The following is a 27,036-nucleotide window of genomic DNA, read 5'->3' as shown; positions in this document are numbered from 1 at the left end:
AGAAACACAGTGGCGGCTGAACACAGCAGCTACGCCCGAAAAGTCGAAAGCAGACGCAAAGAAAGCTTCGCTATAAACTTTTCCTTCAATTGGGGTAACTATGGGTACGCGTAAGTTTACTGACCTCGATGTATCGTGTATTAGTTGGCGCAACCGTTTCGTTAAAAATGCCCCTTATTCAACTACACTGGAAGCGCACCCTCCACGAGGAGCAACGGGTCCATTTATCCAAATTCACCACCAGACCGCTTCAGCTCAATCGTACTGACCAGTTCCCAGCAGCCTTCGGGCCAGCTCCTTGGTGAAGAGGACGTTGGCCAGCTTGGTGTCGCTGTAGAGCTGCATGGGAACCTTGTAGTCAGCGTAGGCTAACCTTGACGGATCGATGCGGCCAAAGTGGTGAAGTAACGACGACAAGGTGATCACGCGGCTAGGAGCGCTCGCCTTCAGCTTGCCTGCAACGCATACGAAAAGAACATCTTTATTTGTAAACATAGCAGAACGGAAATGTTTACTCTTTGACTAACACGGGCAGTTCCGTATTCGGCAGTCAGAAACCAAGGTCACATCCTTCCTTGAGCTCACCTGCCCAATTCGACAGATGTGCCTAAAGTATCTGGGAATAATAACGTGAATTCTGACACCTAGGGTAGAAAACATTCGCGGGCGGTATTATTCCTTCCACAGAGAGAACTCTGGACGTACAGCTATTCCTTTACTATTATTCTAGAAGGACAGTATTTCTTGCCACAAGTTCTGTGGCTGTAGCTTTAAAGCTACAATGATGATCCTAGCTCAGACATGTGTCCTGGTTACGCATGTGGTTATTGTCCTGGTGAACATGACACTCCAGATATGCTTTTAAAGGCTGGCCACTGAGTCACCGCGGAGCGTAACACTAATGTGTCACCAGGATGCTCTGGCCTATTATAAAACAGCGCCAGGATAATAATCATACCATCCTATGACCAGAACTGGTGATTCTATACTTATCTGCGCTAGTTTTATGCCATAATGTCGTAGAGGAAAGCTTGATCGCACCCGCTCGGTTTACCATGCGATGTGCTAGGCTCCTGGAAACAATACGTGCGTCACACGCATAACGCTACTGTGGATAACAGGACACGCACATGTGGCGCCCGGATGCACTAGTAGCGGTAGGGTTGAAACATTTTCTCCGGAGATCTGCTGTCCGTAGGGCTTTATCAAGTCTACTTCACAACGAAGCCCACGCAAATCTATGGGAAATAGAAAAGGATGCCTCCTGTCCACACATATAGTTCATATTAATTTCATCGTGCCGAAATGGGGACATCCTTGTCGAAGTTTACGCCTCGGATTACCTTCACAGGCTAATCTATATTGCTGTCGCTCTCTGCAATCGGGAAATGAATATGAATTCAGATTTTAATATCTTCAAGATGGAGCATAGGAGGGTGCATTTATGGCGTCACATGTGCAGTACAAGTCACGACGCATAAACAAAGACACGAAGCAGGACTGTCACGAAATATGCTATGTAAAGGACGGTAATTGAGACGGACGATTATTAGTAAAATGAGAAAACCGGCCATAACATTGGAACCAATTTCATTCTATGGTTCTGTTGTTGTCCCAATATACTATACTTGGAAGTCTAAGTAAGTACGTGTCCTTACCCAGCAAGAGATTGGTGAGCAGAAATGGGCCCAGGTGATTCGTTTGGAGGGTTTGCTCGAATCCATCCGCAGTTTCCACGCGATCTGGAAAGGCTAAGGCAGGACCACAAGTGATTCACTGGTTTGATCTGTTTTCAGTTTTCATTGCCAGCATTCGGGCGTTCGCCACAATTTGATTCTTCCCATATCTCTCGTAAAAAAGTGTATGTAGGAAACAGGCTAAGATTCTTTATTTGTTATTTTTCTTCCCTCTTGCAGTATTTGCTTACTGGATTTGAGTGGTTTTTGAAACAAGGTTTGAGAAGCACTTCCGGCGTTTAGAACCACAAGGAGTACCCCAGAAGTGGGAAGAGGAACATTTCCTGACTCCTATCGATCTGTTTATAGGGGTCATGGATGGCCGTGCTTACTTGTTTTAAGGCTAGGAGAAGCGTCAGAGATGGTTCTGCGCTATGTAGTTAAGAGGGTCTGTTTAAGAGTATGTTATGAAAATTTGGCAGTCTTAAACCCCTCTTCCCTCCCGCAGTGGCTCTTCGGAGCATGGCCTTCAGCCACCCTTCCGTCAAATTCCAGCCCCGCCACTTTCAAATTCTGTCCCCAACCTTGCACACTCTGCCACATGACCTAAGAATGCCCCCACACTCCTTCCCTCACTCGCATTCCCTCCCCCAGTCATTAGCATGGGTGTAAGGAATGCTAGCCAGCCCGGACCATGGCAATCAGATTCCTCGGGTCTGCCACCAAGCGACTTCTGGACTATGACCTCCCATCGCCATGGGTCCATAAATAAAGTAATTGTTGGTGCAAATAAAGTCTATTTCTGCTTCTCCTCCACGTTTGTATAAAAAAACGGTAAGTTAGCAACTAGTTTAGCATTCCTGACGAAATGCTGGGGGGACTTTGGAAAGATGCCATCTACCATCGATGGCACACTGTCCTTCCAACCGTGTCTTTCTGGGTGCTGTGGCTGAGTCCAGCTGTGTCGGAGACCTCCATGCAAATGGTGTAGGGGTGTGGAGCTGAAACTTTAGAGGGACCATGAACACAAAATACAACTTTGTTTTACTTGAAAGGACTAGATTTTGGTAGCTCCCTCAGCTTCATTTTATCCCCGAAATACTTTTTTAAACGGAAAAACGCCAGAAATGTTGAACAAATTTAAATATCGCACTGCGGTGACGTGATATGAGAAGTGACGTAATATGTGCCACCACTAAAACTTACCTATTATCATTGTTAGTCTGTTAACTGTACGTCCGCATTCAAGTGATACGATCGAACGAAACTAGAGACCCCCCTACAATCGGCAGTCATGTTTCCAGTTCGGAGGTTAGGTAGGCGGCCGCCAATCACACAAACAAGATTATGTGACGTCATAGAGATGTTGCGGGAAAATGGCTGCGGAGTCGACACTGTTGAACGTTTTCTTCAATATCTCGAATATTTGTTTGAAGTTGGCGATAAAATTGATCCTGTTGTTATCCGGACAAGGGGGCCTCTTTAAGGAACCGAACTTGTATTTTGTCTTCATGGCCCCTTTAACTGGAGAGAAGAATGACCTTACGCGGGCATGTTACAAGTCGACCAAAGCTTTGGGGCGGGAAAATGCGTGGAGTGCGGTATTGCATCAGAACGATCATGTTCGTGAACAAGCTTATGTGCAAACATCGAAACAAAATTATTTGGGATAATTATGCGGCCCATATATTTTTACGCGTTTCAAAAGCAGTTGCTTCTAGTTGTAGCCGCGAGAAAACGTACATTGCGCCTCTTCCTGCAAGACCTTGGTCGTTACGTTAACAAAATAATGTTGGGTGATGAGTCATGACTGCATAAAACTGTTGCATACCTATACAGGGAAAATATCTACATATGTCGTTGCAACTTTTTTTGTTCTATGTGTGCGTTTAACAAAAAAATAAAGCCGTTCCACTAAATGTGAAAGCTATCGGAAGTGCAGAGCAGTGATTCGCCATGATGGGCTGCAGCGCCGTTTTCCACTCACTGCTGCCACCCAATGCCGTTATCCGCCGTTATCCGCACACTGCTGCCACCCAATGCATTTCAAATTTCCCGCCTTCAGAGTGCTCGCGCGCCCCCTGCCTGAAACTGCACCGGCGAAAGTTCTGTTCTTTTTTGCGCTTGCTTTAATTTCGTATGCTCGAGCTGTTTCGCGTCATTTCGAACGCGCCATTTTTTTCTTGCGCGGCTGGAGCCTTCCTGCATCATTTTGAACGCGCCATTTTTTTTTTCTTGCTCGCGGAGCCTTTCAGCGGCATTTCGAAAGCGCCATTTTTTTCTTGCGGCTGGAGCCTTTTTGTGGCATTTCGAACGCGCCATTTGTTGTCTTGTGCGGCTGGAGGCCGGGAGGCATGCGCGTGCCCTCCGCTCTTTGCTGACGCGCGCTGCTTTCGCGTTCTCCCTTCTCGCCAGGAGGCACCGCATGCGCCTTTTTATTTTTTTTCATACGCCACGGGACCTAGCTCTAGCTTATACAGCTTCGCTGTTAAAACTTTATTCGTGCCTGATGTTTTCTGTCAAACGTACACAGCCGCGCAGTCAGAGGCAGTGGTATACGCGGGGCGTATCCTTTACTTGCGGCGAGCGGAGGCACGAAAAAAGATAAAAAGCACCAGTTTCCTCTGACTGGTGAGTGCAATCAAGTCAGGGAGTTCTGTCCGTAGTCAGGTAGTTGTGCCCGTATTCAGGTAGTTGTGTCCGTTCCTGAAATGTCCCTTTCGCGTGCATTTCAGTCATGACGTATTTGCACTTGCACCTCCTCTGACCATTGACATGCACAAAACATACGCCGGCCTTGCTAGTACTGTTGCGTCACACTTGATTGTTTCCTTTGAGCCATTGGGCTGACTCGAAATGAACACTTTGAAAAATACAACACTGAGAATTTCGCCCATAACGAAGAGCGCTTCCCCCAATATTTATTGGTTACCCCAATGAGCACAGTAGGGGACGCTTTCGGCTGCCTCAGGACGGCCAGTCCCTACTGAGTCACGGAAAGTTTCAATACTTAGAGATAATTAGTCCCCTGTTGCTATTCTATAGTTAACCTAATAACGATAATGGGACCCCGTAAGGGCCAGCACTGCTCTAATAGCCCACGTAAAGTTTCTAGCTTGCGTACATGTTCTACCGATTACCTGCGGACTGGCCGATGTTGCGAATTGGCAAACCGTATGCTTCTCATGGACGTACGCGTGGCCTATGCTTTTTCTTTCATTTTCGTAACAAAAGAGGATATTTCTGTCACTCGAAGTGGCCACAATTATCCATGTGCAGCGCAATATTGCAGTAGAGATTTCTGCCTTCCCCTTGTAGACGTTAATCATGACAAAAAGAATGTAGATTTGATTGCTTTGCAGAAGCTACCTCTCAGCCAATGTACCTACACCAGAAATATGTTCGGCTAATAACGCTCGTTGTTTCCTTTAACTGCTACATGCTTACAGTACGCTTAAATATGCCATAATGTAGCAATAATTCTTCTGGCAACAGTTGGCCATGCACACGTGCGGGATACGTTTATTTGTCGATGATCGGGATGCTCGTCGGTCCAGCGTGTTCATGAGCGGTTTCAAGAACAGGTAGCCCGAGAACCTGCGCCCCATCTCGCTCACGTCGTGCGTGGGCAAGGTGTTGGAGCACGTCCTGAACACCCGGTGGCAGAGGTACCTGGAGCAAGAGGAGTTGTACCAGGACGCGATGCTGGGCTTCCGCGCGAAGCTTGGCACCCAGGACGCCATGTTACTGCTACAGCGGGAGGTCCTGGAGCCTCCCGGGGGACTCCCGAAGAAGGACAATCGTGCGATTCTGGGCCTGGACCTGCAGAGCGCCTTCGACAAGGTGCGGCACTCTGTGATCCTGGCTCAGGCGTCGCGCCTCGGTCTGGGGCGCCGTTCCTACGAGTACATCCGTTCGTTCCTGTCCCGGCGCACGGCGCGGCTGGAGGTCGGCGGAGCGAAGCTGGAGGAGCGCGAGCTGGGCAGCGTGGGGACCCCGCAAGGCTCGGTGATCTCGCCGCTCCTCTTCAATCTAGTCATGATCGAGGTGGCGCGGCGACTGGAGGAGCTCGGGCCGGCCATCAAGTACTGCATCTACGCGGACGACGTGACTATCTGGGCAACGGGCGGCAGCGACGGCGACGTCGAGGCCGGGCTGCAGTCGGCGGTGGACGCCGTGGAGGACGCGCTCTCGGGCACGGGCCTTCGGTGTTCGCCGCAGAAGTCGCAGCTCCTGATCCTGCCCCCGCCCGGTCGGTGGAGGAGGCGGGCCGCCGAGGAGGCGGAACGCACCATCGTGGTTCGTGCCGGCGACGGGGCGCCAATCCCGCACGTCTCGGGCCTTCGGGTCCTGGGCATGTTCGTGGACGCGCACCGGACCAACGGCACGGCGGTCAAGCACATCGTGACGAAGATGGGCATCGCGACGCGCCTGGTGAAGCGGGTGTCTTCCCGCTCGCGAGGCATGCGGGAGGCGAGTCTCCTGCGGCTGCTGCAGGCCTTCGTGGTCAGCCACGCGGCGTACGCGGGGGCCTTTCACCGCTGGACCAAGGGGCAGCGGCAGCGCATCGACGCGGCCATCCGCAAGGCCTACACGGGGGCCTTGGGGCTCCTGAACGGCACGAAGACGTCGGCCTTGCTGTCTCTGGGGGTGCACAACACCCTGTCGGAGATTAGCGAGGCGCAACGAGCATCGCAACTGGCGCGCCTGGGCAGCACTGCCGTGGGACGGCGTATCCTGGCGCGAGCGGGCCTACAGCCTCCTGACACGGGTGGCTGCGGAGGGCCCACGGCATCATCGGCTGCCGGCGGCGTTTCGGAGGCGGACGAGCTGGTCCCCCTTCGGGACGAGATCGCCAGAAGTTTGATTGTGTACCCGCTCCCGAGGAACGTGGACCCGGAGAGGGACGCCGGCAGACGGGCCGCGCGCGCGCGCGCGCTGGCTCACCAGTGCAGCGAGGACGATGGTGCGGTGTTTGTGGACGCGGCCAAGTGCCGTGGGCGACCGTGCACGTTCGTGGCGGTGGCCGCGCGGGCCTCCACCGGTGAACTACTGACGGCGGGCAGCGTGTGCGCCCGGTCGGCGAGCCAGGCAGAGGAGGCGGCGATCGCCTTGGCCCTGGGCCTGCCCGGTGTGCGCACGGTGCTCAGTGACTCAAAAACAGCCATCCGCAACTTTGCTCGCGGCGTGGTGTGTGGTGGCACTGCGCGGCTCCTGGAGTCCTGGCGGACGACGGGGGCTGCAGCGCAGGGGGTCACGAAGACTACGATTATCAAGTGGTTCCCGGCCCACGCGGGCCGGGAGCTGGCACCCGGACTATGCAACCGCAACGAGGAGGCGGACGCTGCGGCCCGCGGTCTCGCCACGTGCCGGGTCGCGACATCCCGTCCGCTGTCGTCATCCCTCGAGGACTGCGGTGAAACAGCTGACACCGACGACGACGAAGAAGCGGAGCCCCTCACCGACTACGGCGGGGTGCTTCGTTGGCATCGGGACCAGAGGCGTGCTTTTCCGCTCCCGCACCGGGACCTGTCTCGGGCGGAGGTGGTGAAGCTCAGGCAATTACAGACGGAGACTGCTCTGACGCCGGCGCTCGCGCGGCACGTGTGTCCGGACCTCTACGAGAGTGCTCGGTGCAGTGTGTGTGAACGCGAAACTGCGACCCTGACCCATATCATGTGGGGCTGTGACTGAGCAGTGCGCGACGGTGGGGGGGATAGACAGGACCCACAGGACCCGTACCCACCGGACGTGCGCGAATGCGTGGGCTCTGCGAAGCCCCAACAACAGAGGAGGGCCATCCAGCGGCTCGAGGCGGCTCTGGCTCTGCAAAGGCGAAAGGGGGCCCCGCGCCCGCCCGTCCCTCCCGGCACTCCGCCCTCCCATGCGGGAGGTGGGGGTCGGGGGCCGACGGTGGCGGCCGGGAGCGCTCCGAGTAGCTCGAGCGGACGCCGAGACCAACCGCCTCGGGGTCTAAGCCCGACGCCCTAGGACTTTTGCGACTTAGGGTGATTAGATAGAGGGGACGCGACCGAGCCCTGCGTGGCCGGGAATCGTGTCCTTTGCACGCCGGATGCCTGAATAAAGTTCCATCTCTCTATCTCTCTTGTCAGGAATGGGGCATTGTTGCGCTTATCATGTTATGAGTACTGTACGCGGTGCAGCCATTGCCACAGCATGCGTGTACATGTCCAAACACAGAGGCTAGCTAACCATGTATTTAACTCCGTCTGAATTCCCAATTAGCAAAGATAAGTGAGGAATACTCCAGGTTTATTTTTGCCTAATACAATGCTTTGTTGGGCGAGTTGGCTTAAGGCTTCAAAAAATAAGAAGAGCGCTAAGGACGTTGACAAAGAAACACAAATACAACAGACAAAACGGCAAAAGACCAAGAAACACAAAACACGAGTTCTTGTCCAGTCGACTTGTGTTTCTTTGCCTACGTCCTTCGCGCGTTTTTGTTTTTTGTTTCTCCTTGCTTCTTTGGAAGTTTTCTTTCTAATTTATTTATATTTTCGTTCAAGCGTTTTCTTTCTTGTGAAACGCTTCGCGGCCTTCTGCATTGTTTTCCTTATTTTTTCCTTTTCCGCTTTAATCCAGTCACCCTGACCTCCCATTATCAGCCCATGTCAGTATATCCGTCCCCGCCTGGTGTACCAACCCTTGCCTTTTGCAAAGCTGACCTCCCTCATTTTACCACACACTCCCTCACCCTTTTGCAAAGAAAGCAACACAGCCCCACTCACGGACGATTCCGGCGTTGTTGATGAGGACGTCCAGTCGCCCCTCGTTGGCAGCAATGTCGTCCGCGAGCTCGCGCACAGACTTGAAGGAGCACAGGTCTAGCCTGCGCACTTCCACCCGGCGGCCGGTCTCTTCAAGGATCTCTTTGGCGGCAGCGGCAGCCTTCTCCGGGTTCCGACACGCCAGGATGACGCGCGCGTTGCGCCGTGCGAGCTCCTTGGCCGTCTCTTTACCAATGCCTGCGCCAATGCCGAGCACGCCATTAGCTTAAAAGGAGCCTCGGTCCACTCTTTATTGGATTCAAGAGCGTCAGCTTTCAAGGAACAGCCAACCGATTTTTGTGGGGTATATTGGCACGTAGCCAAAGACGACGAAGATGTCATGAAGAAAAAAAGCAAGTTTATTGGAGAGAACTTGTGCTCCCCTAACAACTCAAAGAATGCACCGACGGCGAAGCAGCAGTAAGCAAAGTGACGTGCGCAGGTGACTGTTGGCAAATCGAATGCCGCGACGTCTGCTGGGCGGGCATTTATCTTTCAGCCTGATTGTTTCTCGTACCGTCGTATTATATCGGGACCACTAGATATCACACAAGTATATTCTGGTCTGGTGACGTCAGGGCAAAACACTCTACCTATCAAATAATGCCATCCGTACGGCATAAACAAGAAAAAAAATGGAATAGCGCTTCGCTTGGCGCACACATAACACAGCCGGGCGCGGCTGGGCTGTAACAACAAAACACGCAAGTAAACAAACCCAATTCGTGGTTCGCAGCATTATGCTCTCTATTGTCAGTTCGCCTCACTACATGGCCAGCCCAAGTCCACTTTTTAATTTGAACTACGATACCTTCTAATTGCGTTTGCTTCCTGATCCGGAATGCTCGTTTCCTGACCCTGAGTGTATACTCCTATCATTATTCGTTGCACGGCTCGTTGCGCCGACACTGAGTTTCCTTTCCAGTTGTTTACTAAGGCGCCAAGTTCCTGCTCCTTATGTCATGACCGGTAGAACGTATTGGTTTAATGCTTTTCTTTTAGTGATAGAGGTAGCTTACTTCTCATCATTAGTGAGTACTTGCCGAGTGCACCCCAACGCATTCCTATTCTGTGCCGGATTCCTTTCTCGTGGTTGGGGTCAGCAGTGACAACCTGTTTAAGGTAGTCGTAGTCTTGTACTTGTTTCAGTATTTCACTACCTATGCTGAAGAGGACGCTTTCCGCGTGCTTATTTATGGGTACTTAAGATTTACCCACATTTATTTTTAACCCCACTGCGAAACTTTCTGATTGTAGATCTACAAAAATTTATTGCAGCTGTTCTGCCGATACACTGAGTCGTCTGCAAACCATCAGCTGACTCAAGTATCCTCCGTTTATCCGTAAACCCAAGTTTTCCCAGTCAAACTTTCTCAATACACCCTCCAGGATGCTGTGAATTATTTTGTGAGATGACATGTCCCTGTCGCACTCTCTTTTGGATCGGACATTTTCCGCTTTGCTTGTTAAGGATTGTCCTGCCCGTACATTCGTCATATATGTCGTCTGAAAGTCTTATATTCGTCTCTTCTATTCCTCGGTTTTTTAACGCTGCCAACACTGATCCGGCGTCTATTAAGTCAAGCACTTTTTCATAGTCTATGAATGTCATGTTACCTTACCTTACATGTCATGCTAGAGAGCGGACTGGGTCAGAGAACGAACTTGCGTTAAGTTATGTCACCACCTCTTCCAAAACATTTTGAAATTTCGACCGGAAAATTTTTATTTCACATGGACCTTGCAAAGCACCGTCTTTTATGATATTCAAAGATAAAAATAGTACAAATAATATTTTTGATGCTCGTTATGCACAAAAAAAGTACCAAACTTGGTCGTTACGGGAACAATCAAAACTATCCAACGGATTGCAGGATTTGCAAATTTTTTGTCATGGAGGTAGCCAACTAACCGTTCTATCCAATGAACTAGGATCTTTGCCACCCGCCATGGTGGCTCAGTGGCTAAGGCGTTGTGCTGCTGAGCACGAGGTCGCGGGTTTGATTCCCGGCCGCGGCGCCCGCTTTTCTGATCGAGGCGAGAAGCTAACACGCCCGTGTGTACGAGATTTCGGCGCACGTTAAAGATCCCCAGGTGGTCGAAAACCATCCGGAGCCCTCCAGTACGGCGCGCCTTATCGCCTGCGTTGCGTCGGCGTGTTAAACCCAGCAATCAATCAAGGATCTTTGCCATTAGATATTCGGGAATCAAGTTATAGTGAAAATACCATAGAAAACATAAAAACGTGTCATTTTTCTCTGCATTCATTGACGTAAACTCACGCAAAACACACACAACACGCAGTGCAAGTGCGTATTCTCTAAGCATTTGTCAACTTTCTCGCTCTGTTATGTCTTGTTTAGTCGCGTAGCAACTTGCCCAGTAACATATTCCTTATAATAAGTACATCTGATTCTTTCAGGCCGCCGAACGTAAGCATAGTTCCACCGGGACGGGCGAAGGTGTTGCCTCACCCGCATTGGCGCCGGTGATTAGCACGGTGCGCCCGGTCATGTCCTTGTTGGAGGTGCAGGTGCCCAGACTGAGTCGGCTGTACACCTTGCAGACGAGGCAGACAAGCGCCAGGGCCACGATCGCCAGTGCGGCGGCCCAGCTGAGCAGCAGCGACAGCGAGCCGCCATACTCGTGCAGGCGGCCTGCCGCCACGTCCGCCGTCCGAGGCTCCAGCTGTCAGAAGATAAAAGAATATCTTATTCCCACTTACCCTGATTTCCGGTCATCTGCAAACATGACCTCGGTGCTCGAGAGCTTCTAGCCGTTGGCATCTGCCGGAAAATGAGGGGAGGCTAAGGGTACCCAGTCGAAAATGACTACAGGAAAAAAATGTTCTTCCGTTTTTGCAGCCGCCCCTTTTCATAGGGGCGATTTGCCGCGCAAGCCGGCTGAACTTCCCAAGCATTGTAGTCCCACACAAGGGCCGAGCGCCAGGCCGGGGAGTCGCTTGTACCTATTTTACCGGTAGGTGCCCGGCGCCACCAAGGCACACGAATGCACATGGTGCCTTCCACAGCCACGGTGGACGCTGAACTCGCTACTGCCTGTGGCAGGACATGACGCCACACTCTTTCACCCCCGGCAATGGCGCAACGCGGCATGATGGCCGGGGGCCCCGCCAGATGTACAAGGGTAAGGGGCCCCTCGCAAGGGTAAAGCCAGCTTTCCAGGCGTGGATTCCCCTTTTATGGGTCCGCACTCGACCAGAGACACCTGTACCCATTAAAGAAACAGGTGGGCGCCCGGCGGTACCAGATTTCGAACCCGGCACCTCCCGCTTACGAGGCGAGTGCTGTACCTCTAAGCCATCACTGCGGACAAACTACAGAAAAATCTCTGTAGTTTGTGGTATTTTTGCGGGGTACTGTCGTCTTTTGGTATTGTTCTGTCTGCGTGATTCTGGTAGCTGGCTTTGTAACGACCGCATGATGGCTGTGGTAGCGACAGGAAGTTCTATTGAGACTACAGGAATGTTTGTCGTTGAGAAAATTGACTTTGTCGTGACTACGCAAATGTGTGTCGTAACGACAGGACGTCGGTCGTCACAACAAAGTTTTTTTGTCGCACGACAAGAATTCTTGTTAGGTTTCTGCGGTATTCCTCTTGTCATTTTGGACTGGGTAGTTTCTCTGCCATTAAACCTGCACTGCAGATTGAAATATGGACACTTCACCTGTTCCACTGGATGTATTAGTTGAATATAAACCGCGGATACGCAGCGCTAAAGAGGTCTTATTGTGACATCCACAGCGTCCAGGACTATGTCGGCGGCCAACAGCGATTACCAGATTGACTACGATGTCGGTGGGTTTTCATTCAATTCGGCGAAATACCAAAGCATGATGTCTGTCACCGCAAACATCGAAACAAAATACCACGGGAGAGCGAACGATTCTTGGCGGCTCATTTTACACCACAAAAAGCGACCAATGAAGCCATTTGTTTGCAGTGATGTGAGACGGTAGCTGCGCTGCTGGAGATTTGTCATGCAGGGCCACTTCAAAAACTAGACAGCAAAAGTCTTATTTATGCGGGTAGGGGAGGGGTACCTTCTAAAGATATAACGCAAAACAACCTACAGAGTACGTTAAACACCATTTCTGTTCACTGAAGATGGCATATTGCATCCGCTGTGTCCTACAGGAAAGGAAGTACAGTTAAACCTGGATGTAACAAATCTGACGAAAATTCTGACAATTTTTTTGTTACATGGAGGTTTTCGTTATATGCAGGTCTCGAGTTAAGGCTCACGAGAACGAGCAGAAACGAAACCAAAATGCCAGACATGAGTGACGGGGAACTCACGCTTCAAGGATTCAATTTAGAATAAAAAAACTGCGTGATTTACGCCTGCTGCTTTCCCACGAGCTTATTCATTACTCGGAACTCTAAGAAGCAAAGTCACTTACCCCGATTTTCAAAAATGCAACTTAAGTATCACTTTTGCGTTTTGATACTTTTCGGTGCCTTAATGCGTTTCAAGAACTTAACTTATGCTGAAAGGGTGCCTTTTTGCGAACTTTGTTCTTTTCCGCTCTCAGAATTGGTGAGATGTTGATACCTGGAAAACTGTACCGGATGGTGACGTTCTTCTTTCATGCCGGCACAGACGGCATTCAAAATTGCGAGAGTGCCTTAGTAAGTCAAAACTTTGCGTTTTCTGGCAGCAAAACTCATCATCGACGAACCAGTATTACAGATGCCAGTTGGCGCAACTACACACCGACAAGAAGGCCTAGCAACCGAACCGACACCGCACTCACACGTGGAACGTACCATAGTTTGCGGTGCGGGCGAATTTGCTAAATTACTACATTTCTCCAGCCACTTTTTTAGAAAAATTCAAAAACTAATGGCTTATCAGCGCAGCGAAATCGTGACATCAAGGATAACCGTCGCAACGCCTTCGTTACACTAGGGAACACATGGGTAACAAGGGGGCTGGTAATGGGGAACGAGAAAACTTCGTTAAATGCAGAAATTTTTTACAAAGAGATTCGTTACATCCATGTTTAACTGTATGCACATTTCTTGTAGCAGCACTGCGCGTGGTGGACGCGGAGTTCTTATGTACATAGCCCTGGTTATTCTCGCTGCTGTCGTCGGCCAATTCACCAGTCGAAGCAGGGCCTCAAGGCTGTAGCTGGTCAGGTCTCCCTCCCACTTCTTCTAACTGAGGTTCTAGATAGTATGAATTGAATTGTTTCATTGACAGGCCAACATCACATGTAGTAAAGTGTGACAGGCTCTCCATAGTGTAGGCGTGTACATTTGTAAACACTAACGAATATGGCGTGGAAGAGGGTAGGTTGGGGAAAAATGCTATTTTGGATATCTCTTAGCAGTGTCTCCTACTGTTAGGTCGATCGATCAATCGATTGTAGTGTTTTACGCGCCGACGAAATGCAGGTGATGAGGCACGCCGTAGTGGAGAGCTCCGGATTAATTTTGACCACCTGGGGATCTTTAACGTGCGCCGAAACCTCGAACACACGGGCGTGTTTGCTTTTTTCCTCCATCAGAAAAGCGGCCGCCACGGCCGTGAATCTAACCCGCGACCTCGTGCTCAGCAGCGCAACGCCTTAGCCACTGAGCCACCGCGGCGTGTCCTACTGTTAGGTGAATGAGTTGTGGCCTGATGGGTACGCCTTGCGGGAGACTCCATAATGGTAACAATCGAGTATGGTAGGAGCGGTTGGTCCTTCCTCTGGTGATCGTGCAGCAGGGTCGGCTGACTAGTTCTCAGACATTGGTGTGGGCGACGACGACCCAGCTGGAGTGAGGAGGTGTCCTTACGATAAGGGTATTTCGCTTGGGTGGCCGTTGTACGAGAATTTTTCATGCGGTAGCGGAATGTCTTCTGCTAATGAGGGATCTTGAGAATTTGTGATGAAGGTAGTTGCATCGGTGTGGGCAATAGTCAGTGCTACGGCTGTTTCATCGGCTTGCAGCATGGTCATATGTCGGATGGTGATTTCTTTGGGGAGAAGAGAGAGAGAAAATTTATTTTAGTGGTAGAAGCGAGGTTAGCCGAGCCATTTAGCTTAGCTTGCTACGCCGTATGAAGAAACAAAAACATTGGGGTCCGTGAATTAAAATTAATAAACAAATCATCAAAACAGTGAGGTGGTGCACACGAATTTCCCAGCACATACAGACAGTTTGGTAGTGAAGTCACTGGCTTGGACGCTTGGTCCAAGCCAGTGATACGCAAAAACACGAACAGAGCTTTGGTAGCTCGTACTGCCTAGCATGGGGCCGACCAAGGGCCGAAAGCTGCCCTCAGTTCGAGGCCAGCGTGGTGCGGCATACACAAAGATGTTAATAGGGTCTGCCTTGGCACTGTGAACTTTGGACAGATTCAGATGACGTGTTCGATGTCGTCTGTTACATCGCATGTTGAACCGAGGGGTGAAGAGTACTGGTGAATTTTGCAGAGGAAATGCCGCGTGTATACCACTTTCAGACGTAGGCGATGCAGTACAGTTTCCTCACGCTTGCTAAGCCCATGAGGTATCTTAAAGCTGCATTTAGGTTCAATTAGATGCAGAGGCGTATACTGAAGCCTTTTGTCGCACCAGGTGCACCGCTGTGTTCTCCAGACAGTCGAAGATGTTATGGTTACAGCATCCTCTCTTGTAAAAGAAATGGCCAGCGGTGGAACAGAGAGGCGGTCGGTCAATGAGGCTCCATTGTCAGCTGCAACATTTCCGGTGTCTCCGAAGTGAGCAGAGAGACAATGCAGTTCTACGCAGTGCCGCTTTTGTGGTGCTTGGAGGCGCAAGAAATGTATCTCCCATATCATCGGATCTTTCGGTAGTGATGGCTTCCGAGGGACCAGGAAAGAGTTCCTGTTTACTTTCTCTTGCATCATTATCATCATCATGTCCCTGTGATGGTGCAAGTTGGCTTTCGTCTAGTGCGTTTTGGATACGACATCGCCATCAGTGAGACCAAGAAAGCTTCGCTTTAAAAACTTCATCGAGTAGGAGCTTGGCTGCGCACACAGCAGAGCAATCCCACCAGCCGTCAATTCCTCTGCTGGTGGCGAGTTCGATTCCCAGCCAACGCGGCCGCTTCTCTGGTGGAGGCGAAAAGCGAATATGCCCGTGTGTCCGAGATTTCGGCGCATGTTAAAGATCCCCAAGTGGTCCAAATTAATCCTGAGCCCTCTACTACAGAGTGCCTCATCGCCTGTGTAGCGTCGGCGCGTTAAACATGATGAGTAAAAATCATCAATCTCTCTGCTACCAGACCGAGCTGCGAACACAAGTTGGCGGCGCTTTCTATCTAATGAAGTACACGCCACTTGACATAAATAACGACATAAAAGCGCTATGGGAAGCCACGTGCTTAACGAACAAGCCCGAATACGCGCACGAAGGGGCAGGGAACGGATGAGACGAAGACAGAGAGATAGTCACAGACGGCTCAAACTCGTTTTCCTTCTCTTCACGTCCACTCCCTGTCGAACCCCGTGAAGCGTGCGACGCATTGGGGGCGCCCGTCGTGGGGTGACGAACCGGACTCGTCATCCACGCCGTCGCCGTTGTGACGACCTCCGCATTCCCGCTGCGCGTCCGCTCTGTACGGCCATTCACTCGCACGACAGGCGTTTCTTGTAGGCTGAGCTTATCGCCGCGTGGCGCACGTGTGACGGGGATGTCGTCCCGTTGTTCTCGGCGGGCGGTGGGCTGCTGCGGCTGACAGCCAAACGAGCCTGGGGTGAAGTTATATCTGGATATATCCGGAAGAGCGTTCGCAGACACTTTGGGCGTGGCCGGTTACCCAAACCGTGGGAGGTCCGCTGAGGATGTGCCGTGAAGGGTTTGTTCAGCTCAATGGATCATCATAAAATTAGTTTTATAATGTACAGAGGGCTATATACTTGTCCATAACACAACTTTTCGTACTTCCAGCGTTCTGATGCTTTAGCCTGAAGTAATTTAACTACTAATTTAAGGAGAGCAGTAAAATACCTATAAGGCAGGGCGTAAAACAAGGAGACACAATCTCTCCAATGCTATTCACATCATGTTCACGGGAGGTATTCAGAACATTGGATTGCGAACTGGTGGGAGTAAGGGTTAATGGAGAATACCTCAGTAACCTCAGATTTGCTGATGACGTTGCCTTGCTAAGTAACTCGGGGGACGAATGACGAAGTATGATTACCGCGCTAAACAAGGAAAGTAGAATCGTGGGCCTGAAAATTAATATGCAGAAAATTAAAGTAATGCTCAATAGCCTCGGGAAAGCACAGCGATTTGAGATAGGCGGCGAGGCTGTGGAAGAGGCAAGCGCATATATCTACTTAAGCATAGTAGTGACCCCGGATCGCAAGCATGAGGCGGAGATAATTAGAAGGATACGAATGGGGTGGAGCGCATTCGTCAGGCATTCTCAGAATATGAATGACAGTCTACCACTGTCCATGAAGAGGGAAGTGTATAACAGCTGCATCTTACCGGTACTCACTTACGGGGCCGAAACTTGGAGGCTCACTAAAAGGCTTCAACTTAAATTGAGCACGACTCAGCGCGCAATGGTACGGAAGTTGATAGGTGTTAAAGTTAAGGGACAAGAAGAGAGCGCAGTGGGTCAGGGAACAAACGCGTGTTAAGGACATATAGGTAGAAATTTAAAAAAAAGAAATTGGCGTGGGCCGGGCATGTAATGCGAAGGCAAGATAACGGTTGGTCATTAAGGGTAACAGAGTAGATCACTGCAGAAGGCAAGAGTGGCAGAAAGTTAGGTTGGCCGATGAGATCACGAAGTTTGCGTGGATAAACTGGTCGCAGTTAGCACAGGACCGCGATAATTTGAGATCGATAGGAAAGGCCTTTGCCCTGCAGTGGGCGTATACAGGACGATGATGATGTTGATGATAATGATGCTGGTTAATTCAACTGCTGCACCATTCTGAAGCCTAAGCCGGCTGTTTCAGTCCCATTGATTGATTGATTGATTGATTGATTGATTGATTGATTGATTGATTGATTGATTGATTGATTGATTGATTGATTGATTGATTGATTGATTGATTGATTGATTGATTGATTGTGACTATTAACGGGCCGAAGCTGCACCCGGGCAATGAAGCGCGCCGTGGAGGAGGCCTACGTGATAATTTTGAACACCTGGGTATGTTTAAGGTACACCAAAATTTCGACACATGGGCGTTTTCGCCTGTCGCCTTCATCTGAAAAGCTACCACCACGGCTGGCATCGAACCCGCGTCCTTGGGCTCAGCAGCCCAACGCTGCTATTGCCAGTGAGCCCCCGCAGCGAGTCCCCAATATTTGTGCGTCAGCATTTTGCGGACATAATCGGAAATCGTTGTTGGAAGCCAGCGCTAGAATCATAAGGCAAATTTGGAATTACGGGCTGAGTGCAGGCTTGCATTAGCTTTTCAGATGGAATGGCTTAGAACGTTTTAGTGGCCGGGAAAATATGTAAACAGCGCACGAAACGCTGCATAGGGTTTGTTTGTATCCGTAGGAAATAGAAGCGGACTGGAAAAAAGGCCACTTGTCTTTGTTTTCTTTTATTTTTTAAGAGGACTGCGAGCACAGCCTCCATGAGCAATTACGCTGGAACCAATCCTGTCATTACTAAGAGCTTTAACCTTCCTTGAAACGAAAATACACTTATTTTTAATGGTTCCAGAGCTATTGCAAAGCACAAACTATCGTATTAATTAGTAAAACACGTTTTTATGTACTTCCGAGGAAGCATCCCCATTCGCGGACAATAATAGTCAACCGACGGGTGGTTTTGTTAGCTGCAGTTGTGCAGCGGGTACCATTCCTGAACAATATATCTACTTGAAATACCATAGAAACCATAATAAGCCGACCGTGTATCTGCTTGCTTCTATGCAAATGTTGAGAGGCCTTATATTCGTCTGCCGCCACCACCACCTAAATCCTCAGCTCCCTGCTCCCACACTGGCCCCACAACTTTCTTTTCGTGATGAATGCCATGGAGGTTTGTTCAGTGCAGTTACATTTTCCAGCCATCGCGCAGCTCGCCCGCATTCTGTTGGGACAGCGCGTACCTTTTTTTTATCTTTTGTTTTTTGTTCTGCCTGGAACGGCACTAGCGGGAACTCCATTCTTTCTTACCTTGTTTCTGCCTAGCCCGGGCTGGAGCCTGTATGCGCCATTTTTATCGCGTTATCTTAGATGCGACTGCATCTCATTCACTCGCCTTGTCCCTCCATACGGCGTTGTTGTTGTCCGTCCACACCCCTCCCCCGTTCTCCTCGCCGCGCGAGCTGCGCTCTCCGCCGCTCACCCCCTCTCCTCTCCGATAGCGAACACTCTCTCGCGAGGGGCATTGGATTGGATTCGATTGGATTGGCTTGGCTTGGCTTGGCTTGGCTTGGCTTGGCTTGGCTTGGATTGGATTGGATTGGATTGGATTCTATTCGATTGGATTGGATTTGGATTGGATTGTATTAAAGTGAATTGTGTTGGATTATGTTGCGTCATAGCCGCGCCACGTTGCATCATAGCCGCGGCAGGGGGTTCACGGCACGTTTCACGCGATGGGAGAATCAACCTAACGGAAACAACAACGGAACCCCCTATGCGTCGCATCTACACAGGGGTTCCCGCGAGGGAGGTGGGAGTAATTTTTTTTTCACTTGCTATCGTACAAACCGACCCGATGTGTATCATTTAATACAGTACCGCGGGTACTCCCAGCTGCGCACTCATATTTCGTCTCAAATGTGCCTGAGGTATTTCTTTTTACTCTAAATAATGGGGACATGTATACATACCCCGGCAGTATTAGTAGTTTGGAACGGTTCTTTCTTTATCTATACTTCTTTTTGGCGCATCGTTTCAGCTTTCGGCCGGAAAGCTGGACCGAGGGACAGAGAGACGGACCAAAATTTCTGCGTTTAAGTATTTAAAGAAAGGCTATCGTCTTTAAAAGCACGCCTTGACTTCAGACAGAACGCGTCGCCGCTTCGGTAAACATAGTCCACTCGGTGTGCCGTTTATCAGAGCGAAGCGAGCTCCGCGTTCGAAACGGGAAGATTTGTAGGAAGGAAAGATGAACGTCTGTATTGCGTCATGCACATTAACGCTTCCTCGTTCTTTCGGTGGCGCCTTCTTCCTTGCATGGAAAAACGAAAAACCATGTTTTGGCAGCTGCGATAAATGCAGCAACGCACGACCTGGGATTGGAAACGGAACAAATTAAAGCGAGCGGCCCAGCGCATCGCCATCCGAGAAGTGTTATGAAGTGTTTGTGAGGTAAATTGGTGGCGTTATCCCTTACGGACTTTGCTTGACCGTCGCCGATACACGGTTCGTAATGAAGAAGCTACTTGTCCCGTACCAACGCGTCAGTGGTGGCGGTGGTGGTGGTGGTGGTGAAACATTTATTCCAGTGAAAGAGGTCCGCGCCTGACAGCGGGAGAAGCCATCAGTCGAGGGGCCCATGCGGCGGCTGCGGTCCTGCGTGCCCGGTCCACCAACTGTCGCTGGTCAGTGTTTACTACGTTAATTGCGTCTGCACATTTTGGTCCGTAGATTGTTCGAAGCGAGTTAGAGTGTTCCTTCCAAACAACGTAGCCTTATTGTTTCCTTCCAGAACGCTATTTTTTCTTCTATCGAAGTTTTAACAAATGTGTGAGGCTACGTTGGTAAAAACACAAGTAGGAAAAAGCATAACAGACAGCACCCCGGAGGCCGATAATTGAACAAATCACACATGACGAGCGGTAAATAAAAGTAAAAAAGAAGTGGCGAGTCTTCTTCTCCTTTCTTTTCCCCGATTTTACTCCGTAACGCATCTTCACCCGTCGCCTGCTGCACATTAGATGCCCACCGCTTGGTAGCTGTGTCGTAAGAGATTTTTTTTTTTACATTGGCAGTGGCAGAACAGCCAGCATAAAAATAAAACTATATCTCTGGTGTAGTCTTGTTTCGCTTGTCAGGGTGGTAAGGAGTTATACTAGGAGAATGACGTGACACTGACGTTATGAAGTGGGACACTATTCGTTCGGACTAGCGTCGTGGTCAACCCGGTCCCTGTCACACACCTCGTTAACGTTAGCGAGGCGCGGCCACAAACGCACAGGCGCTAGCCTGCGCGTTTACTTTTCAGGCGATAGTGCAGCACGCGGGCAGCCGCTTTTCACGTTCTGGAACATAACTCAGCATTTTCGCCATCAGACACAGACCTACCCTCTCCCTACCCTGACCTATCCAGGGAGCAACAAATTACCCTACGCCTCATGCAATCCGGCTCCCTCCCACACCCGTCGCGTCTTCACTTATTGCAACCGAATCGCTACGACGCTGAACGCAAATTTCGCACAGAAGTAGGCACACTCCGCCACATAATCGGAGTGTAAGACATTAGCTCTGAAGACCCTTCCCTCTTCCCGTCAATTACCCAGCAAGAGCAATGGGAGATGTTGCTGTCCATCCCCTGCCTGCCTATCCAGCTTCAGCTGGTGGCCAAAGTACAGGCCACGCGGACCCTGGGCCCTCTGGGCCATTTTTTAGAATGCTCATTGAATGTACTCTCTCTCTCTCTCTCTCTCTCTCTCTCTCTCTCTCTCTCTCTCTCTCTCTCTCTCTCTCTCTCTCTCTCTAACTTAAATCGCGGTTCCTCGCGCTGAGATACGTCTTTAAGTAACGTGTAATGCTCGCAGCACAAACAAAGCTGCCGTTTGCACGAAATGAAGCGAAGACCCACCGCTCTTGGTTTCTACATTTCTTTTCTGTCGAGAACTTTAAATTTCGGCGAGCCCTGCGAACATGGGTTCGAGAAAATATAGGGTGTCGCTTTTTTCGGTCAAATGTTATACGGCGCACATCACCATTGGCGCATATCGCTCTCTCTCATATCTGAGTGAGTGAGGAAAGAGGGGGGAGTGTGTGAGTGAGTTTGTCATCGTCATGATCATCATCAGCAGCAGCAGCAGCAGCCTTCTGACATCCACTGCACGGCGAAGGCCTCTTCTTGGCCTTCCTACTGTGTCAGCCGAACCCATTTTTGTCTCCAAAATGTCGCATCTCCTCCCTCCATCAATTTTCTGTCGTCTTTGTCCTCACGTTGGCCGTCACTTCATTGCCTGGGCGCTTACCTCGCCCTCCATTCTTGTTTTCTCTTAATTTCCTTTTGACGTCTTTGGCTCCACTCGTCTTGTTCTCTCTAATTTATAGTGTTCCCGCCATGGCGGCAACTCAGCGTCTAATGGTGGGGCACTGCTTAGCACGACGACTGCTCGAGTAGGGGAGAGGGGGAAATGTGCCATGTGTGGATATTTTGCAGCCCTTTGAAGATCCCCAGATGGTCTGAATCAATCATTTTTTATGCCTTTCAATCCGGCACGCCTCATAGTCAAATTGTTTGGATAACAGTTTTCTGAAACTTAATTGCGAACATTCCTTGGTAGTCCCTTTCGTCAGCTGATCGGCCAGCTCCGCCGACGCGATTCCTTTCGTACAGCCTGTTCGGCTAGCTTGCACCACACAGTTAGCAGACCCACGGGGAAATTTCCTTTACAGCTCCTCACCAACTGAAAGGTCGAACGAAAACCAAACCTTCGTTGTAACAAAGTCCCGGAAAAAAGAAACAGACTTGCTTATAAGCGGCACTTCGTTCAAAGGAAGGGGATGACTTGATTTTCCTGCACTGCTGTTGGGTCCATAAGTGCCTTCGAACAAACTGAGTATTCAAACAAAGCTATTTCGTTATAACGAGAATTCACTTATACTTGGCACTCGTCGCTGGCGACGGCGGTTGCGAGCCGAAAATTTTCAGCCCACCGTGTGACCTACTTCGATGGGCTGGCTGGTCCGGGTATATCGAAAGCACGCATTCACCACTGCTTCCTCCTGCTTAACGTCGACCGTCTTCTTTCCCCGTCTGCTCGAAAGTAATTCCGGGCCTGGCGGGGCTCCCTCGCAGTCTGCGCTCCATTTCGGGTGGGCGGCACCTTTTCATTGCCGCGCCGAGGATAAAGAACTGCGTTTTATGCGCCGTACGTGTCGCTCGTGTATTACGTTAAGAGGAAAGAGCACGTGTCGGGTCCTCGAGGACGAACGAAACTGCGAGTGACCAGGGTTTGGCCAATGAAGGGGAAGTTCACAAGGAGGAACGGCCGCTGGCGCCGCGATAACTCGGACGTTTATGTTTGGCGAAAGCGAGGAGAGATAGCGAACGCTGGTTACGAAATGCGGAGATTTATTTAGAGGCGTTGGATAATTCTTGCGCCATTCGCAGGCAAGGAACAGAATGAGTAGTGTGGGGGAAAAAAAACGAAAAGGATGCCGCCGATAACACGGTGTTCGAGACGTGTAGGGAAGTATTTGTACGTGTTAAACAGACATTGAAGTGGCACTGGTTTTCGTGTGTTCAAAAGCTGGGCGACGTTTTGTTCACCTCGAAAGCTGATTGAAGCTGCTGGAGCACGCGACACACGTGAAGTTCGCGCGAGATGTTCGCCTTAATCCGTGATTTGCGGCTGATGCTTGCTGGACAATGGGGACTCAGCAAGTTGCTGCACGTCTCAGAAGCAACAGGTTTACAAAACTCATGTCCTACCTTCCATTCTTAACGCAGCCTCTATGCGATTTTGAAGCAAGCTTGGTTTGAGAAACATCTCTTTTCGTCACTAAACTCAATACGCTTGACGTATAAACAACGCAGATAGGGCTTCAAATTCTGCCAAATCTGGACCACCGGCCCTTTGACGTGTTCCGGCCTGAAAACAGGAAAGCTTTACCACCCCTTCCTAAAGCAAGTTTAGAGAAGCGCGAAAGCTTTCTGACATTGGAACTCCGTCAAAAGTGTGTAAATCCTTCGTTAAAACTGCGCCCAATTTTCGCTGAAGGTGCGTTCAATCGATAGCCAAACCTTTAGACCAAATCGCGAACGATGAACGAACCCATGCGACAATTTTTCGCGCACTAAGTCGACGCATCTGCGAACGATTTAAATGTATACCCATACTGGGTTTACAAGATAACGGTGTACTATTGCTCTCCGTCTTCACGATCGATGCATGTATACGGCCTTATCTAGAAGCGCTCCTTTTTCGCGATTTTCGAGTAACCGTTTTGACACAGTGGAAACCCGGTTCGCGCACGCGCCGTGTGTGTCAAGAGATCATCTTATTAGAGCTTTTCGGTCGGACAACGAGTCTTTGGGGATATGCATTAGGTTGTTGACAGGACGCCATCGGTTCGAGTACCTGAAAACGTGGCCGTTTTGGTGACCATGCACAAGACAGACATATACTTGTGCGAATTCGATGCGAGTGCCGAGATTAGTAGTCGGCAAAGGACACTTACCCGGCTGGCGAAGTCTTCAACGGGGCAGTAGTCCAGCTGCGATGGGTCGCGAATCCTCTGAGCAAAGAGATCCATCGTCGCGAGTGTCCCCTCACGGCGTCACAAGAAGCGATGGGGCAGACTCAGTGACACCTCACCTAGTGACAATTCTCGGGGAGATTCAACTACGTTGGATTATTCGAGAGGAACCCGATATTAGAAGTAAAAATGAAAATTAGCAAAATATGGCATGCGGAGTCGGAGATCTGGTGAAGTCCCTCTCTCTACTTCAGCAATGCTTGTGCAAGGGGACGTTATAAATGTCGAGTAGATTTGACCATATACGTAATGAGCGAGTGGTTCTCAGTGTCACGCCCAGCTAAGTTGACTAGTAAAAATGGACTACGGGAAAGCCCGGGGCAAAGTTCTCTAACCACACGACAATGTTGAATCTTTGAAAGCCCCCAAAATAGCTCCAATTTCCGTCGGAATATGTTGTAAAGAAATAAGTTGCGGGAATCCGATATTGCTAGTCCAAGAAACGTTCGAACAGATAACGACTCAGCCACGTGGAAGCAACTTCGAAATCACCAAGGAATCTTCGCACACTGAAAAACCCTGAAGCTCTGAGGAATCGATTAAGCCAGGCACCTAAATGTTGCCTTCAAAGTCTCCTCTAGAAGACGTATCTCTGAGTGTATATTTCTCGTTTGTCTATTGTGACTCAAATTGTAAGAATAATATTCCGCGAAATACGTGGTGACGCGTGCACATATGCCCGAAGTTGGGAAAATGCCTATGGAGATACTGTTTTAAAGCACTGCCTCCAATCCAACTCCGCCATCGAGTAAGACAACGCTTCGAAGTCCAGCCGCGTATCCTATCTTACGAATCCGAGAAACTTCACTGGTCCTAGTTTAGTAAGCACAGTGAATATGACACAACAACCACCACCGTAATGCGCAACGTCTTCCAATCCGAACTGTTGGCGCTGCCCGGTCACACGTGAGGTCTACCAGGACCCTTAGGATGCGACGAACTCGCTACCGCTCTAAGCAAACACAAATCCAACAACCGTTTCCGAGTGCCGCGATGGAAGCAGGTCCGTGGAGAAGATGGAGAGTATCCCGTTGTCTTCACTTCCTGACCGGACGCCGCCAAGTGGTCGCCGGTTCCGACATGATCTCAACGAAACACTCCGAACAGCACCAGGCTCCAACCAACTCTTTGATCCGTGCCTGCAGTGTGGCGGTGCAGTGTGACGGCTCCGGAGACGACGACGTGCTTCACGAAAAGCAGGAACCACGAGGAAAACCTCGGCGCAGAAACTGAAAGTGGTGTAGTACGCGCGTAGGCGAGGAGGTGAGAGAGCGGGATGGAGGAAGTGAAAGGGCGAGGGCGGACATGGTCCCGGAACGGCGGGAGGAAGCAGGAAAGTTCTTTTTCGGAGCCGGGGTCGCTTCCATGGGGTATAGCGACCCACCTCCGAGCGTCGTTACTCCCCTCTCCTTTCCTCTGTCTTACGTCGGCTTCGACTCAGCGCTGCCGAACACCATGCAGTCACAGAAGAAGTCCACAGTGCTGAGATATCTTGAGATTGAACGCGCTCCCAATAGCTGTTTCGATCGTCATACATCCAGAAGCTTAAGATCCAAAAGGCCTTGATGACTGAGGGTAAAGAGAGGAAATTGCGGGGGGAGATGGACACTCCCAGGCCTGCTTTTGTGTGGATGGTGATGGCCCAGCCGGCACGGCGCAGGGCGGCTTATACATGAGAGAGCGGGCTCGCCAGCAGGGAACTTGTATTTATAAATACAAGCTCTGCGGCCGCCGCCCTCTCCGTGATCTATCACGCACACGCTTCGCTGGCGATGGTTCCGCGTTTGCGGCGTAACTACACGTCTTATTATGCGCGCGCACTTAGGACGGCTTTATAGCAGCCCGCGTGGAAAAAGAAAGGAAAATGGTTGTGGCTGGCGTTGCTCTTCGAAGCGTACTATAAAGATCGGCGCGAGGTTTATCCTCATGGGATAGATCGCTGGACGCGATTGAGTATTACGGTATCAACAGCCGGTGAAAACACACTTCGGCTGACGTAACGCTCGTAGCAACGAGAAGTCGGTCTCCTTTTTGCGGCATAGATAACAAATGGCAGTCACTGTATTTTAGGTCTTAGGTTGTTTTCAAGTTGCGGAGCAACTTAATAGGACCGTAATAAATGTATTAAGCTGTTTTTCAGAAATTGAAGCAGTCCAATTCCCCAGGATATTCAGCTGACTGGCATGTTTGCATTTCCCAGCCATAAAATCGTAGTTCCTTCCTTCCTTCCGACGCAGTGCAATCTATACTTAACCCCAAGTTGAAGCTAGTAGTAGTAGTTTTTCAAATATTAATATATCCGCCAGCAATTGCTTTGCATTCGTTTCACCACGAAATTATGCCCGCGGGCTGCGTTCAGCACCCTTTTAAACAAACAGAAGGCATCCGCATGGCGTCCTCAAGATTGAACGGACGGAAGGCGGCCGCAACACCTCAGGTTAAATTTCTGCAGCGGTGGGATGAAACTCCATAGCAGCTGTGATCGCGATTCAATAAGTCTTTAAAGACACGCAGAAATAGTGTGAATACGCTGGGCTGACACTTTCGGTGAAAAAAAACAGCCGTTCAGCCATGTGGCCGGTGCTTGGGGCCGTCGCAAACTGGCTATTTTTCCCCTCATACTGCGTTAGGGTTCAAAATTTCTGCGTCTGGGTCAGCTGCCATGTGGCTTCGATCTTCCCCACAAAAAGCCGGCCAGATGCTTCATCTGATTTGAGCATCTCGGAGAAGTCTTGGGACTCCTGCTTCCAGATGGCCCGCCCCCTGGTGAGATCAGTACAATTGAGCCTCTACTGATTTATCAAACTGAAAGGGCTCGACTCAAACTGAAAGGGCTCGACTTGAGGCTATTAACAGAGCCGCAATGCGCATGGACGTGGACAGGGCATGTAATGCGAAGGCAAAATAACCGTTGGTCATTGAAGGTAACAGAGTGGATCCCTAGAAAAAGCAAGCGTTGCAGGGGGCGGCAGAAAGTTAGATGGGCAGATGAAATCAAGAAGTTTGCGGGGATAAATTGGTCGCAGTTAGCCCACGAAGGGGTAATCGGAGAATAATGGGAGAGGCCTTTGCCCTGCAGTGGGCGTAGATAGGCTGGTGATAATGATGAATGTGCATCATCACCTGCCTCCTTAGCATGACCCCGATATCATC

At 50.2% G+C, this 27,036-nt stretch overlaps 1 protein-coding gene across 1 annotated transcript in view; it reads right to left on the bottom strand.

The window, feature by feature from the left end:
- The window catches only part of LOC144148938 (retinol dehydrogenase 11-like), a 34,568-nt gene extending 9,278 nt beyond the window's left edge, over nucleotides 1-25,290 (bottom strand). Inside the window, exons 1-5 of the mRNA XM_077680465.1 lie at nucleotides 23,806-25,290; nucleotides 10,939-11,152; nucleotides 8,426-8,662; nucleotides 1,659-1,751; nucleotides 270-455 (exon numbers count right to left, since the gene is read on the bottom strand). Of these exons, the coding sequence (XP_077536591.1) occupies nucleotides 270-455; nucleotides 1,659-1,751; nucleotides 8,426-8,662; nucleotides 10,939-11,152; nucleotides 23,806-23,880 (805 nt within the window). The 5' untranslated portion in view covers nucleotides 23,881-25,290. The remainder of the gene's footprint in view (nucleotides 1-269; nucleotides 456-1,658; nucleotides 1,752-8,425; nucleotides 8,663-10,938; nucleotides 11,153-23,805) is intronic.
- Between the last annotated feature and the right edge of the window lie 1,746 nt (nucleotides 25,291-27,036).

Source organism: Haemaphysalis longicornis, unplaced genomic scaffold, assembly GCF_048455015.1.
Source record: "Haemaphysalis longicornis isolate Haplotype H1 unplaced genomic scaffold, Haemaphysalis longicornis Haplotype H1 scaffold_8, whole genome shotgun sequence".
Classification (NCBI taxonomy): Eukaryota; Metazoa; Arthropoda; class Arachnida; order Ixodida; family Ixodidae; genus Haemaphysalis; species Haemaphysalis longicornis.
This window is presented reverse-complemented; position numbering and strand designations above follow the sequence as displayed.